We start from the raw sequence: 15,256 nt of genomic DNA on the forward strand, positions 1-15,256 counted from the left end.
CTCACCGGCAACGTCTTGGAGCGTCGATTTTTCTCCGCAACTGATGAAATGGGGATAAAATGAGACCATCACTATTCCTCCATTTCGAGCCTGTAAACAAATTCGCAGATGATGTGCCGAATCGGATTCATCGAATGTTGCGCTACGCAGTGATTTTTTGATTAAACTATTCATGATTTTATAATTGCTCGATTCCTTTCTTTTTTTTTCTAAGGCAAAGTTTTACTCATTACGATTTTGCAAGTGAAACAAGAATATAAAATAGGGTAAAATAAGGAATACCAGAATACCGCAACAGTATTCACGAAAGATTAGTTTTTTTATAAGTTTTTTCACATTGCACGGACAGTGAAGATTTTTTGCACTAATGTACCATCAACCATTTTTGTCTAGTCATGTCTGTGACAATTGAGTCTTGTTTTAGAATGTTTTTTATGATTCTACGACAATTTTTCAAAAATCCTCCAATAAAATCAAATCAATATGGAAACTGCCGATGAAGTTGTTTCCTTATAAATATTATAGGATAGATTTGAATGACAAGTCACAGTGCTATGACGTCTACTTACGAGGAAACGTAGTGCGTGATCAGGCACATTTCGCGAAGAATTACAAAGGGCGTGAGCACTGCTGTGACTGAATATGACCGGGGCTCTCGAAGCATGCATCGCATCCAGCATAGTTGGTACCGATACGTGAGAGAGATCTACCATCATTCCCAGCCTGTTCATCTCCAATACGACGCTCTGTAATTTTTAATAATACATTAAATTCTTTTAAGAAATACATCTTGAGCCGACATGTACGTAGATATATGTTTATTATTAAAACTTGTGAGAATTTATCGCGAGATCAAATATGAAAGACGGAGTTGGCAATTCCTTCGCGACTTTTTATACAACACAACAGCGCATTCTTGATATTTTCGTATCATTAACGAACTGCAATGAAATTTTTAATACCGTGTCAAGTATACGGCGACTTCACGGTAAGCCTGTCAGTGTGATTTCAATGAAACGTTGAAAAACGCGAAAGAGCGAATCCTCGGTATGTAAATGAGGGATAAAATTTTGCCTTGGTGCCTGAATATTTGAATTCCTCTAGCTGAATTTTTCAGGGATGTTTATGAAATGCTGATGATACGTCAGCGAAGTCGTGTTTACTCGTAACGCAACTTATACGTACTAATTAATCATAGGAGGGAGAACCGCATGTTGGATATCCTGCAAGCGACGTTAACATCACGATTTCGCTTACAAACTTGATCTTAATAGTCCTGTTAATTTGATACAAAAGTTATTTAATGAAGCAATTTGTGTCGGAAGAAGATATACCTGCTAATCTTCTGAAGAACCGGTGCAATTGATATGTGAATATAAATTTCTTGAAAAAGAGTATCAGAGAAGCGTGAAAAAGTAAGAAATCCAACTACATTGCGAAATGTTTAATCGCAACCGTGAAATATTCGATTAGCTGTTTTTCGCATACGTCTAATTCCAACGAATGCATTGTTTTTTCAACCGCTTCGAACCCTCTCGATCGAAACTATAATTTCTTCAAGCAACGGAATGAACATTTGCTGCATAAAATATAAAGAATTTCATGATCTAATTCTAATGATCACCAGGTCGTATTCAACTCTGCCGTTTTTGAAACTTTGAGTATTTTCATACGTATAAGTCTTACTTGAACTTTTAGCAATTTTCTCGCTTGAACTTTTTACTACATTTCATTTACGGGGACAATAAATATCCGAATTATTAAGCTTTCTAAAGAGTCTGGTCTATTCTTAACGGTAATTTCGGGGCAAGTTACAGTGACGAACCGGGGCCGTTAATTTCCGAAGAATCGTTTCGTTACCTACCGGCGTACAGTCCATGCTGAAATTATCACGGTGCCTAACGCCACTCATTCCTGCTGCCTACAAGATTTAGTGCGTATAACTCGCAGGCAGACCCATGTTACTTGACTGACGCTTATTGCCGGTGCTGTCAGCGCTGCTTTGTTATATTCGAAACTATATTTTGCGAGTATTGCAGGCAACGCTGATCTCCAGGGTCAGAAGCTAGATTTTAGGGAATTTGGAACTTCGGTCCAACACCCTTCGGGGGTTAACTAAATCGTGGATTTTGATACCTTGGTGCTACTAATAGATTAACCGTGTCGCTCTTGGACGGAAACACTCCCAAGTTCGAATCACGGGAATATCGCATGTTTGAATGTTCCTAGAAGTGAAACTATGATCAAAGATGGCGATTCAACATCCCTTAACTCAGTTTTTGGTTCTGATCGTAATTGGGTGTGAAGCAAACTTCACGGCGCAGGGAGTAGATGAGGTCCCCAAGGAGAGGGAACTTTTGGGTCGGAAGGGGTATGAATTTTCTTCCTTTTGTGGAAGGATTTCGGTCAGGAGAGAGTAATGGAATGGTCTCCGTCCGCAAGGTACTTTGTTAACTCATGATACCTTGCCCATTATTGCCGTTAAATATTGCACACGTTTCTCTGGATTGCAACAGTTTCTTATAAAATATTTCTGCAAGTGCAGTTGATAAGCTTTGGATACCCAATAGAATGTCAGTCTCTTATTACAGCGTATCATCACCTGGTCACCCTTATATCTCACAAGGAAAACTTTCAAAGATGCGTGTTAAAGATACCCAGATAAACAAAAAGAATGAGCCATTTTTGTACACCTCGATACCGATAGGAGATAGCCCAGAAAAACACGTCGTATATTACACGGCTTATAACCAAGTTTCCAATCAGAAGTTAAGCTGGTTGTCCGGCATTGCCACCTGCGCCAAGCATCATCTGCCCGGATCTCCTATAAGCGAGAACTTCGCGATAAGGGTCCCTCGAATACCGAAACAAAGCGAAAACAGAGAAATTTCGGCCAGGACGGTGACAAAACAGTACCCTCTGTATTAACGTGCGCCCTTTTCTCTATTCTGATTGTCTCAAGGTTCACCCTTTTTCCGACAAGACTGAAGAATTTTATGGCGCGCTGATACGGCCCCCGCATATAGTCATCAGTTAAGATAAATTTTCGACATTTGTCTTTCATAGAATAATGTAGACAATGTTGAAAGACGATATTAGTCACTCGTAAAGGTCACTCATAGTTAGTTTGCGATCCTTCTGATTCGATTCAAGACAGTAATTTTTTACACTTCATTGCCTAGATTTCGAAAAAGATTAAGATTCCAACATGTAAACATTCAGCTACATACATTGTTACATCGGGTGCTCAAGAGACGAAAACATTCTATTCATTATAGTTACTCTTTGTTTATAAATTTCGATTTAATTATCGAAATCCCAAAGATCGTGTACAACAATCGCTGTAACATAGCTGTCTACAATTATGGTTTAGGACAATGAAAAAGCTTCGTCCTCAGTTAAACTCAACCCAATCAGAAATAGCATGTACCAGGATAAAATTCATAGCAAACTTGAGTTCCGAGAGCCGAGATCTCCGTGATAATCGTTGAATTGTCTTGTTAAACAATGGGAGAGAAAATGGAAAGGCAGGATTTATTCAATCAGTTGGACTATTGACATAAATATCCTATGCTGTAAAGCTATTGGCGAGTTTATTTTCAAATTAAAATGAATATTTTAACAGGCTGTTTGGCAGACGATTAGTGATGTGGTGAAAACGCAAGAACTACGATATATTTTTAACTCAATTCTTCAAAGTCTCCTAATACTCTAATCGGTGATGATTTTGTAATCAGATCAAGCCGATGGTCAGATCGACTTCCGAAGGAATTGCCAACTTATGACACTGTAAATAGACGAAAAAAATCACGTGGAAGCTACATATTGATCGCAGTTATTGGTTTCAATTGTACTTTGATTAGATGATCAGAAATCGTGAAATGTATTGTGCACGTGTACATTTTGTGTCCTTCGTCGTTTTATTGGTCACAATGAGAATCAGTGCATTCGTTGCACGTCGAGGTGACAGATTGCAGTATACCTAACCTCAACTGTGCTGGTGATGCAGTGCTTCTCATTAATGCTGCAAAATCGTGTCGTAGGACAATTTACGGTAAAGATCCGCACATGCGCAATACATGCATTGGCTAAAAAGGAATAAACAGAAGTCGACGATACGTCATGATACTGCACGAGATCATCACATCAAAGCATTTGAAGATTCGCTAATGGCTGTTTATACTTTCATCTACGAAGAAACTTCAACTTCTGCAACCAATATGACGTCCATAAGCAAAAGAAGTGATATTCTGCTTTAACAATGATTTATAAAAATGTAAGAAAAAAGATCTAGGTATTGTTTAAGGATCGCAGAAAAAGCTCTTTCAGTTTTCCTGACCAAAATTGATTGTTTATTATGTTATTTATGATATTCACTCCGAGTGACCAATTAGGATTAAACAGGGTTGTAGAAGCATCCAGCGTTGCCAACGTGCAGTGCGCGTTATGCGTGTCAATAATCCTGTTGTCGATTTCATATCGGAAACACAAGTTACGTCAATTAGTTCAAACAGGATCCCCGGTGAGATAGTGAGGTTATATTTTGATGCTGTTTGCTTGAACCGCAACCTAGCTAACTTAACAGGCTTTAAACGTCAGCACGTCGGCATCGATTCACTGAACGATAGAACTTCGTCGAAAGGGAGAAATATTTGTTTTATCTGGTTTTTAACAGGGGGCAGGACTATTTAACGAAAAAGAAAATTCAATTCCAAGAATCTCTGGTAAATAAGCTCTTATAAAATATTCATGAACCGTTTTACTGATGCCTGTTTTGTTTCCGAAAGAAAAAAAATCATCGGCGATAAGTGTTACAACGTAGTAGAATGATTCTCTGTTTTTGTGTTTCAACAAACTTCACTCTGTGATTATAGATTGTTTTGATGTATAAGGTTCTGGATTTTCGTAAATAAAGACAGAAATCTGATACATATTTACATTTTCACCATTTCGTGGCAAAAATTATTAGATTCTAGATTCGGAGAATGGGCTTGTGCTAATTGTAAATTCAAAGTTCAATCAGCGCGGAGTGCCCATTCTACTGTAGAATGTCCTTCCAACCCTCGTAATGCTATTAGTTGGGTGAGGTTCCTCAGGACAAGCGTTCGTCCTAAGCCCAGTCAGGATTTATGCTCGGAAGGCTGGTCTCGCACTACTCATGTATTCAGCACTGCATACTCACGCAATTCGCGTAGATTTCGCGCTGTGCGTGGCAGATGCATTCGCACGTAAAAGGAATAGCGAACTGCACGTTACGTCACAAACAAACCGCGTATCTCTTGTCTACGATTAAAGCTCCAACTTGGAGCAGACGTGGCTTCACTTTGGTTGTGACGTACATTTTTGTTTATAACTTTCGGACGGAACTGAATCCGAATATACATTTTGATACTTCTTCGCACAAACACCGTATAATATGTCAATAATTTATTCCACCATGAAACGTTTCTTCTTTCATCCCTTGATTATTACATGGGTTCACGTTTCACATCACTGGATCATTTTTCATTTCTATCATGACTATCGAGTTTTTTTCTTCCTCTATACTGCACCATGATCTTGTCCTGAGTACCCGAAGCTTACCGTTTTTACAGCGTATATCGTGATGCCTGGTGACGTTCTTTTTCAACATTTCTTCCCATATTAGCTGTGTGGGTAATTTGTTGTGATAAATAACCATTGAAACGGTAATCCAGCGCTGTAGTACAGAATTTCATTCGGATTTCATGAAAGCTGTCCTAGCAATACAGCAACGGAGTGTAGGGTACGTTCTGTATTTCTTAAATAGCACTCCCAGCAACCTACTTTGTGCCGTTTGTAGTTTGCGCATAACGTTTTCACAAGCTTCACCTCACTCGAAAAGTTCATAGACAAGCACAGATTCGACCTTCGCATGGCATATTGTTCTTTTATTCATTGTAGTTTCTTTGCAATTTTGTCAGCTGTTGGCGTTGCTTTCAAAGGTAAAAATTTTGGCCCCTCCGTATAGTGGATTCATTTGGTATGATTATTTTCAAGTCTTACTACGCCAGCCCTTCCAAATCTACGACTGTATCATCGATCTAGCTAATTGTGCGACCGCTTACCGTAACATTGCAGACGTCATTCATATATAGTACTAGCTCACACTGGTTTTGGAGTTTTGAGAACAATTTTGTCGACTTGAAATGCTATGCAATTCAATACTTCGGCACAGTTCACCACATTTAGAGATATTGTACCAAAATGGCAGTGGTTATAAAATAAAAATTTAAAAACGCATGTTAGTGATGACGAAAAATTTTTGAACTTCCCATACGACAACTGCATGTAACCCTTTGACACCAATATTTAGGGTAACAATAAAGATGCAAGTGACATGCTTAGAAAAAATACAGAAGCTGCAAAGTAAGGCCAGGTCAACACAAAATGTACAAGAGAAAAATGTAAGCTAGGAGAGCAGGTTACAAAAGTGCTGTAAAGACTGGTTGAAATTAAGCGGAAAAAGTGGAGACTCGCCCCTGAGTCGAGGCTGAGGGTCGTTCGTGCCATAAATGCCAGATGTGTAGAAATTCCAGGCGCGGTCAAACCCTTGGCCGTCGGCTAGTAGGGCGAGGCCTGAACACTTCGGAAAAAAGAAAACTTACGTTGAAAGCTGGAAGAAATTGCGGACACAGGGAAACGAATGGAAATAATTATGTCTTTATCAGGTTTATGGTGTTGAATGGCCGTCACACTACGCTGTTTGTTACGCCCTGCCACAAGTGTTGAACAATTTAGATCCATTATAAAGATTTGTATTTTCAATTACAATTTAGTACCGCATTTCTATATGCTTCGTGATTTTCTTAGAGGCATGGAATAGCGCTTTTTTATCAAGAAATTGTGCAGGTGATCTTACAATTAGGCATAAATGCATCGGATTAAATCTGTAGTTACATCCCTGGGTTTTAGGCACGATGGTTAGTAAACGGAGTACTTTATACATTCGACATCAAAAACGTTGGATCGGGAAAAACTCAAACCATAGAAGAAGCACGTTTCGGTACCTGAGAAGTCGCTTTCGAGCATTTTGAAGGGTGGATTATGTGACCTTGGATTTCTCCTAAACAAGGTTATAGTGAAATCGCCCAACCAATTATCATGAAATTTGCTCAGGATACTTTTAAAACTTCAAAGATGTGCAAGTAAGCTTTTCGACCAGATTCCACCTCCGGTTTAGAAGCTTCAATCGCAAACTTCATCAATTTTGAAGATACAGCAGTGGGCTTTGAAATACACTAAAACAGGCTGTTTCAATTTCTCAACGTACTGAGAAATTGGTTGTAAACAGCAATAACCTGCATTTTTCATCTACAGCTATTTCACTTGCCATCTTCATGTGATGTACTTGCAACAAAATTGAAAAGTGATCCGTGACATTTGCTTAGAGTACTCCAGCCATGATCTCTAGGATTTTTACGAGTTTTTATGTATACATGCATAATTTATGCATGCCACTTGTGCCCTTGTATTCAGGTTTACAAGTTCATTAATGACATGAGTCTCAGTGCGTGTAGAATTTTTGTTTATTTTTCAGTATCAACCTCATACATCTGCGTTATGTTGACACTTAGATCCCCAATAGTAAGTAGCTGATCGGACTTTCTTTTCTGATTTCGACCCCTACCCGTTTCGTTGACGATCTGGCAACGCTTATGCTACCTTTGAACATGCTCTATACTCTCTGCACACACGCTGTTCGCAAATCAACAGATTTTGTGATATTCTTCTAACAATGGTCGAGTTGAACTGGCAAGACTGTTCACAAATTACTTGTATGAAAAAGTTCTTTAGAAAACCAAGATTGCAAGATTTTATTGAAATATTAATCTCATTGAAAACCGTAAGCGATCTCATGTTACGTAACTAATTTAATACAAAATCTATTAAGATGATATAGAAAGCTTCGCGAAATTTACGAGACAAATGACTCAGGTCTCTCAAAGCGATTAACTGCAAGAAAGCCGTGCTTTAAAGGCCGTCCGTGGCCTGCAGGAGAATTTCAAGCTTTCGAGACGCTCTTACAGGTCGTTGGAGATATTTAACTCGATCCTCGTTTTATCTACATCCTGCAATATCCGAGTATACGAAGGCGACGCGACGTTGTCAAGAGCCATGACGTTCTCCCAGAGGATGGGGTCGTTCTCTGTACCTGACAACAATGGCTTACAACTACATAGTTCTCAGCCACATCGCGCAAACTGACAAAGTAGAAATATACCGTCCTCGGCGAGATGCGGGATGCATTAACTGTCGGGGCGTCAAGAAGTCGTTTAAGATTTGCCTGTAGAAAAGTCTACGTCATGTTGACCAAGTTTTTTTTTTTTTTTATCGTTCCAGTACCTGTAACCTAGTTATTTTTTTCTCAGACTAATAAGTGCACAAACACATCACTGTATTTCGATCAGTTTTATTAATACTTTGTGGGAGGCAACTTCAACGGTCAGGTGTACATACTTTTAAGGACTTTTTGTTTGAAATAAAAACAAAAATGAAATCACTTGAAGCAATTCGAGTTTGAGGGCTTTATTATTTACAGCTTCAATAATATTTTAGAACTTTTTCATTGAAATTAACAACAAAATGGCGCATATAACTAGCGAACGCACATGTTTTAAATCCGGTGGCGCAGATTCCTCGGTCAATTTCTATCCGATCAATTTGACATTTTGACATAATCTCTAAAACTTGGTTGTCGATTCGAGGTCATCAAATTTAAATTCTAAAATTTTTTGCTTATATTCGTATATATTTGACAAAAAATATCTTTCAAAATTTCTGCTACGAGCTCTCGAACCCAGGAAGCACCTCTCACATTGATTGCTCTTCATTCATCACTTCTAACTTCTGTCTGTTATTTTCGATACTTGACATTTATCAGAGGTGACAGTGTGTATTACCAGAGCGTTCCTCACATTGCGATGAGATGAAATGTCAAATTTAACGACATGCTGCTACCTATGAGTCTTTAATGATTCGGCAGCCCGTTACGCTAGAATATTTATAATCAATTGCACGGCTGTCTGATCCGAACTTTTGTTCGTAGTCTATCTCTCGTGAAATAGGACTGAGCTAGAAAATATCACCAGGTAACAAAATTCATAGACTGTTTCTATATCAGAGTGGTCTTGAAGGAGGATAAAGTATGACTAAAATGTATTCAAATGCTTTCACAGAAAGTTTGTATATCTTTTGTAGATTCAAAGTCTACAAAATTTACAATCGTAGCTGATCCATTTCGCGAAATATCAATATTTTTACTAAAACCGGACCTTACCTGGAGTCACTGATTTAGCGAAATTTTACCTGTTTTTGAAAAACTCTCAAATCTACAGTTGTCAATGAAGAAGGTTGACCAATTGCCGATATTTTTCATTGAGTTCTATTCTGTCGATTTCTGCTCTACATTTCATTAATTGCTTCTATTTCTTTAACATATAGCTACAAGAAGACGACAGATTTTTGAAAAATCGCTATTTTCAGATAGCTGTAACTTTTTTCTTTGAACTTCGAATTGCTTCAAATTTTCAGGAACGTTGGTCTATTATATCCTCAACTAGCCCTGAAAATTTCAACTTTGGAATCGAACCAGGATAAGAGTTATGAATTTTCAAAGTATCCGAAAATTGTATTGAAACCGATAAGCATTTTATTCACGATTCATACACAAATTAAACTTTGAATGCATTTTTCTTCACTTTTGATTATTAAAACTTGCGCGCAAAATTTTTCCTACAGCTTCTGACCGATTCACCTGAAATTTGTATAAGTTGTTTTTTTCCCAATTTTTCCCAAATTCTCACCTGGGAGATAGATATCTACCCTAAATTTTATGTTAAAAAACAGCTAATTTTTTTCATAATTCTTAAAAATGACGTAGTTTCTTTGGAAATGAAGGAATTGAAAAAATTCTTTCTGGGTTTTTCAAGTTATTAATACATGTTTTTTTCTTCCGGTATGTAAGCTTCTTATAACTGCTATTCATTGTCTTGTATTCCATTCCGATTAATTTCAGTGAATCCACGCCATTTACTCTTGCTTGAAGTCGGCTTTACATTTCTTTGGTATATTCTACATTCTGCATAAAACCATGATTGGTAAACATCAGGATGAACCGCGATGCCTAAGCCGCGACTTGCTCGTCCCTTAGATTTCTCTTTACAAGATGGTGATTGTGTTACGTCACACCCAGTGAGACCAGATAGAAATTCCATTATTGATGTATTCCATGTTTCCGTGATACACGTTATGTCCAATGCAATAATTTTTTCTTTCATATCCGAGATATTGCTCCTATCGTAGACGTTGCAGAATAAAATGCGAAGTTTTTACGCGTCTTTTCCTTCAAGTACCAGTTTGTCTTGTAATCTTACGAGCTTTCTCATCCGCTATCTTTATATTTTAGATAGTTGATCGAAGACGGACTTCTTCCCTCAAGGTGCCAATAATTTTACGACAATTGGTCTTTGGCCTGTGGCTTTTCCCACACTGAACACTGACAATGAGATTATACATGCATCAGGAATTGACAGTTTCGCTTTACTAATAACGTTGAACACGCACTTTTACGGATCATTAGTCTCTTTTTCTTTTTATGGTACATTGAATAATACAATATTTCATGCCATTTGTATTTTGTCAGTTAGCACTATGTTGGTTTTGATTTCAATTATTGTTGTCTCAAGTTTTTGATAATGTATTCCTGCTTCATCTGTCATTATTTTCCCCCTTGCATATCATAAACAATTTTATTATTTGTCACCTTCATAATTTATCAATGCAGCACGAAGTGATGTATTCAGTGAAAGAGAAATCACAATAGCTTAGAAAATTGCAGATATTTGCACGAAGAACTTTGGTAATAAGTACTTCATTTCAGGTGGAACACATGAAAAAACTGAAATCTAGTAATGACCAAGCGTCTTGTGCTGATAAAAAATTAGGATAATGAAAAGATTATACCATAAACACCCTAAAAACCTGATATCGAAATTTCTTCTCGTCACAATACGAAAAAGCCTTCAGACATTCTTTTCTGCCAGCCATAATAACCAACCCTAATCCCCAGACGACAAATCCACGATTCATGCGTGAAAACATTCATTTGGCAATTTATAGTTTCGCATTCTCTGCAAACCCAATGGGACTACAGATTTCCTGCAACGCATTTGGATGGGTATGTTCGCCTTAGATGGAGGTGACTTTATACGGCCACCGAAATATCACCATGGGACACTCGGTTAGTGATAGCAGAACCAGGCAAACTTACTTCCAGAGTCTCGCTATACGTTCGCGTCTCTTGAAGCCATCCACCGGACAGTTTACTTTGATTGATACAAGTGGAACGCTTGGCTGCTGCCACTGGCTTCAGTTGTAGCTCCGAGAACGGATGACTTTACTTCGAAACTAACCCCCGCCTCTAAGCCTAATACCTAGAGGATCCACCACCTAATTAGCCGGAAAGTTTGGAGCCAAGAGGTCCACAGGCCAATAACACCCGATCCCAGCGGGCATCAGTGGCGTACGTTTAAGCTTACGGCTTTCATGTTCACATGTTATGACATATTCACTTAAAGAATTACGGCAGTGCAAGCAGCGTGTTCTTGAGATAATTCGGCAATAATGTTATATCGAGTAAATTCTACGACTGCACGATGACCATCGTTAGTTCAGAAGTGTACTCTTCACGTACACTTGGTCTTAAACTATTCGGAATACCTGATTCGATCATTCGAATAGACAGCTGTTTCATACATTTCATTACTTTCGAGAAATCGTCAAAAATAATGTACAAATAATTATTCGGAGCAGTCTGGAAGCAAAAACATCATAATCCATGAAGCGGTTAAACTCATTCGGTCATGCGCTGTATCTAATTCACCCGCAAGTGGAAGTGAATCCATTTCGTGTGATATATTTTGTCAAGGTCAGATGCCAGTCAACTAAGGCGAAATTTTCAGGTCAACATAATTTTTCTGCGTCTCTGGAATGGTTGAAAAATTATTTATTTTCATGGAATTTCACTCAATGTCAATTGATAGATGTAAATTTACTCCGTTATTCAATAATTTGACGTGCACTGAAACGCTTTTTTGAATCCCACGCAATTTTAAATTTCAAACCGTTGTTATATGCATGAAAAATATGGTACACCCTCTCGATAGTCGAAGAGGGGAGTAACTTTAAGAGAAGGAAAGAATAGCTTGGCCCTACGTCGTTCGAACACTGGAAACGAAGAGCTTGGAATATGGGCTTGGTTATCCTGAAAACGGGCGTCAGTTCACGTGAAGAGTGTAGGATTTTGTGGAGGTACTAAAGGAGGAAAGGTAGTGAAAATGAGGCGAATGATCCGGGCGAAACGGTTCATTTGACTTGTTTGCTGCCACTGCTGTTACTGCGTCATGTCAAGCGAGGAATGACCACGGACCACCTAGTCTCCTTGGTTTTATGTTGGTTGGACGCACAGCGGCTGACGGTAGTTGACGTTTGGAGCAGTCAGTTGTGCTCTCAGACCAACTGCTGGGTCCTTGGGTAATGGTCTGCTGTGATTCGATCGCCGATGGTAGCGAGACCTGCGAGTCACATGTGAAGCGTTTTCTATAAAAACAGCCGTTTTTTTTTTTTTTTTCATTTCGTTGTTGCTCTACGAGACTCTACTTGACGTGAAATATTTCAGAGCGTCAACTCCAACTATTCCAAAAATTCAGTATTTTCGTACTAATGTCGGAGTCCGCGTAATGATCTTTGTGAAATGGTACCGTCTATGTGAGTTCACTGCTTGCAGTTGCACTTTGACAATTATTATCGACCTAAAGTTTAATGTTCGACATAAATGGATCGAGGAAGAACTGACGCAGTAGCAGATATTTACTATCTGGAAATCGGTTATGTTGAGATATACATATAATAAACGCAGCCGGGATTGGATTTGCGGAAATGGTAGTGTACAATTCCAAAAGGGTTTAGAATTTAACGCGGTGCAAAGTTGTGCAGACTGCTTGACGCAATTAACATTGAATTGAAGTTGACTAATCAAAGCCAAAATGTGTCAAGTGAGAAGTTACGCAGGCAGCGGGCTACCTATTGTTTCTTCATTTGAAGCTGTGGAAATCAATGTCCCTACAATTTCATTTGAGCTCTCGTATGCTTGAATGGCGGCGAGAGAACAAGAGTCAGAGGGGTGAGGAGGAAGAGCGAGGAAGCGTACGTATGCTACTAGTTGATGGAAAATTTCTGCAGGGAAGCTTAATTCGCGGTAACGGATTGCTTCGCAGCGACATGGTTTGTGGTGAATGGGTTCACTGATGTTTTAGATTCAAGTCTTTACTCCCAGGTTAGAAGTTTAACCACGCGTTCAAATTCACGTCTGAACACACACGGCCAAAAGTTTCACCCGGATCTGCACTCGGTCTGATGATTCGTTATAGGAAAAGTTTTGCCGAAGGGAGACCAGCAGAGGAAATAAACGTTTCGCTAGTCTCGAAAAGGATTCTATTACTTGGACGATTTCGACGTACTTAAGCTATGTATCACCGGTTCCATCAACAGTTTGATTTACAATTTAGCTTATACTCGAAGTCACGATATGATTTCATGAAAGATTTGATCTCAAACAGTTCTCTGAACAACGAATGAATAATAGCAGTATCGATATTTTTTTTTTTACACTAAACCCGAAACAGCGCCGGAAATCCAGACCTCCAGACCAAAATACCCCCTTAAGCTAAACAAGAAGCGCTGAACTCGATGTACCTGCTAAGGAATAATCTATCTTGGCCACGCGTGTTGTAAATAGCTTGTTCGAAAATGTTACACTTATAATACTTACCCGAAAATTCTCGAACTAAAATTGGCGAGCTAGTTTCGTTTGAAATTTCACATTAAACTGAAAGTATATTCGATCCTTTTGCAATTTTCACCGACGGTTGTAGGATGTCTTTCAACGTTGGAACATCCAAAAAAAAATTTTAATCTCGCCACTCCCAAGGACTCCTAGATAGGTTGACCACTCCGATTTTCATCTAGTTCATATATTTTCTAGTACATCGAAAACTAAGGGACACGTATATGTTTTTATCTGCTATAAACTGTTTAGATGGGTAAAAACGACCCTCAAAGATGGGCACCCAACGGAATGATTTCTTGATGCGCTTGACGGATTTGAATGAAACCAATACTGAAATCTTAATATTCATTAATGAAACATTTCGCATTGGTTTCATTTAAATCCGTCAAATATGTACGTTACATACGTCAAAAGTATACTTTCTAATAATTATTTACTGCAACTCTAGATTTTTTCTGCAGAGTCTCAAGTGAAGTGAAGACCAGCCTGAAGTGCTCAGAAGACTTTTGTGAGCTGGAATGCAGTATAAACAGTTCCGTTGGGCGGGTTTGATTTCCTATTCCTACAAGTGCGACAAGTGCGACCACGCCAATTCGGATCACCTCGTGGAATTTAACAACATGGTTCAATGTTTGCTTCACAAGGTTTGCAGAAAGCTTCGGCACAACGGTGAGAGAAAGTTACCAGTTTCAGACATTTCTCGTTTTCGTCAAACTATACAGATGAACAGCTTACTTCCTTGAATAATAAGCTGAACCCTCTTGTAAGTTACGAATCGTTACATGATATTTTAGGATGTACGAGGAGCAGAACCTCTAATTTCAACCAGTTACAGTTTTCACACAATAATTCATGTTTGTATTTGTAGATAGACATTGACAAGCTTATTGTTCATCAATTTAATCGATACAGTTAAACTATCCTTTTTGAAACTGGTTTCTATGATATTTTCACACAATTCGTAAGTTCATAGTGCTTATTACTGGTAGATGTAGAGAAATCTGTTCTCTCTAGTTGGACAGTAATAACAGTAGGTATGTAGAAATCAATTACCATACCACCATTGTTTTTATTTAGCATAATTGCAATTATACCGCACTCTAAGCCTACAAAAAATTCGGATTACCGAGTATCTTTCATTTCTTCAGCCTATTCCATCACGGAAAGCGGCCAATTGTTCTCGAAAAATTCAGTATTTACGGTAACATTAATAATTCTTGAACAACCGGAGGTTCACTTTAACTGTTGGATGACCCGTTTTGAAAGCAGGATGAGTGAGGTACAGATGTTATTGCAGAAACGGATGCTGGAAGAAAATTTATTCGAACTCCTTGTACCGCTACTTGAAACTTAGAGGGGGAGTGTTCCTGATTTTTATTGGAGTGTCAA

The 15,256-nt window shown here is 38.5% G+C and overlaps 1 protein-coding gene across 2 annotated transcripts in view; it reads right to left on the minus strand.

Moving 5' to 3' along the window:
* Positions 1 to 15,256, minus strand: part of LOC124180015 (dipeptidase 1) — a 141,339-nt gene that overhangs the window by 52,741 nt on the left and 73,342 nt on the right. For both annotated transcript variants that reach the window (XM_046564988.1, XM_046564998.1), the window contains 2 exons: positions 570 to 746; positions 6 to 90 (listed from right to left, as the gene is read on the minus strand). In XM_046564988.1, coding sequence (XP_046420944.1) covers positions 6 to 90; positions 570 to 746 — 262 coding nt within the window. The remainder of the gene's footprint in view (positions 1 to 5; positions 91 to 569; positions 747 to 15,256) is intronic.

The sequence above is a fragment of the Neodiprion fabricii genome, chromosome 1 (genome assembly GCF_021155785.1).
Source record: "Neodiprion fabricii isolate iyNeoFabr1 chromosome 1, iyNeoFabr1.1, whole genome shotgun sequence".
Classification (NCBI taxonomy): Eukaryota; Metazoa; Arthropoda; class Insecta; order Hymenoptera; family Diprionidae; genus Neodiprion; species Neodiprion fabricii.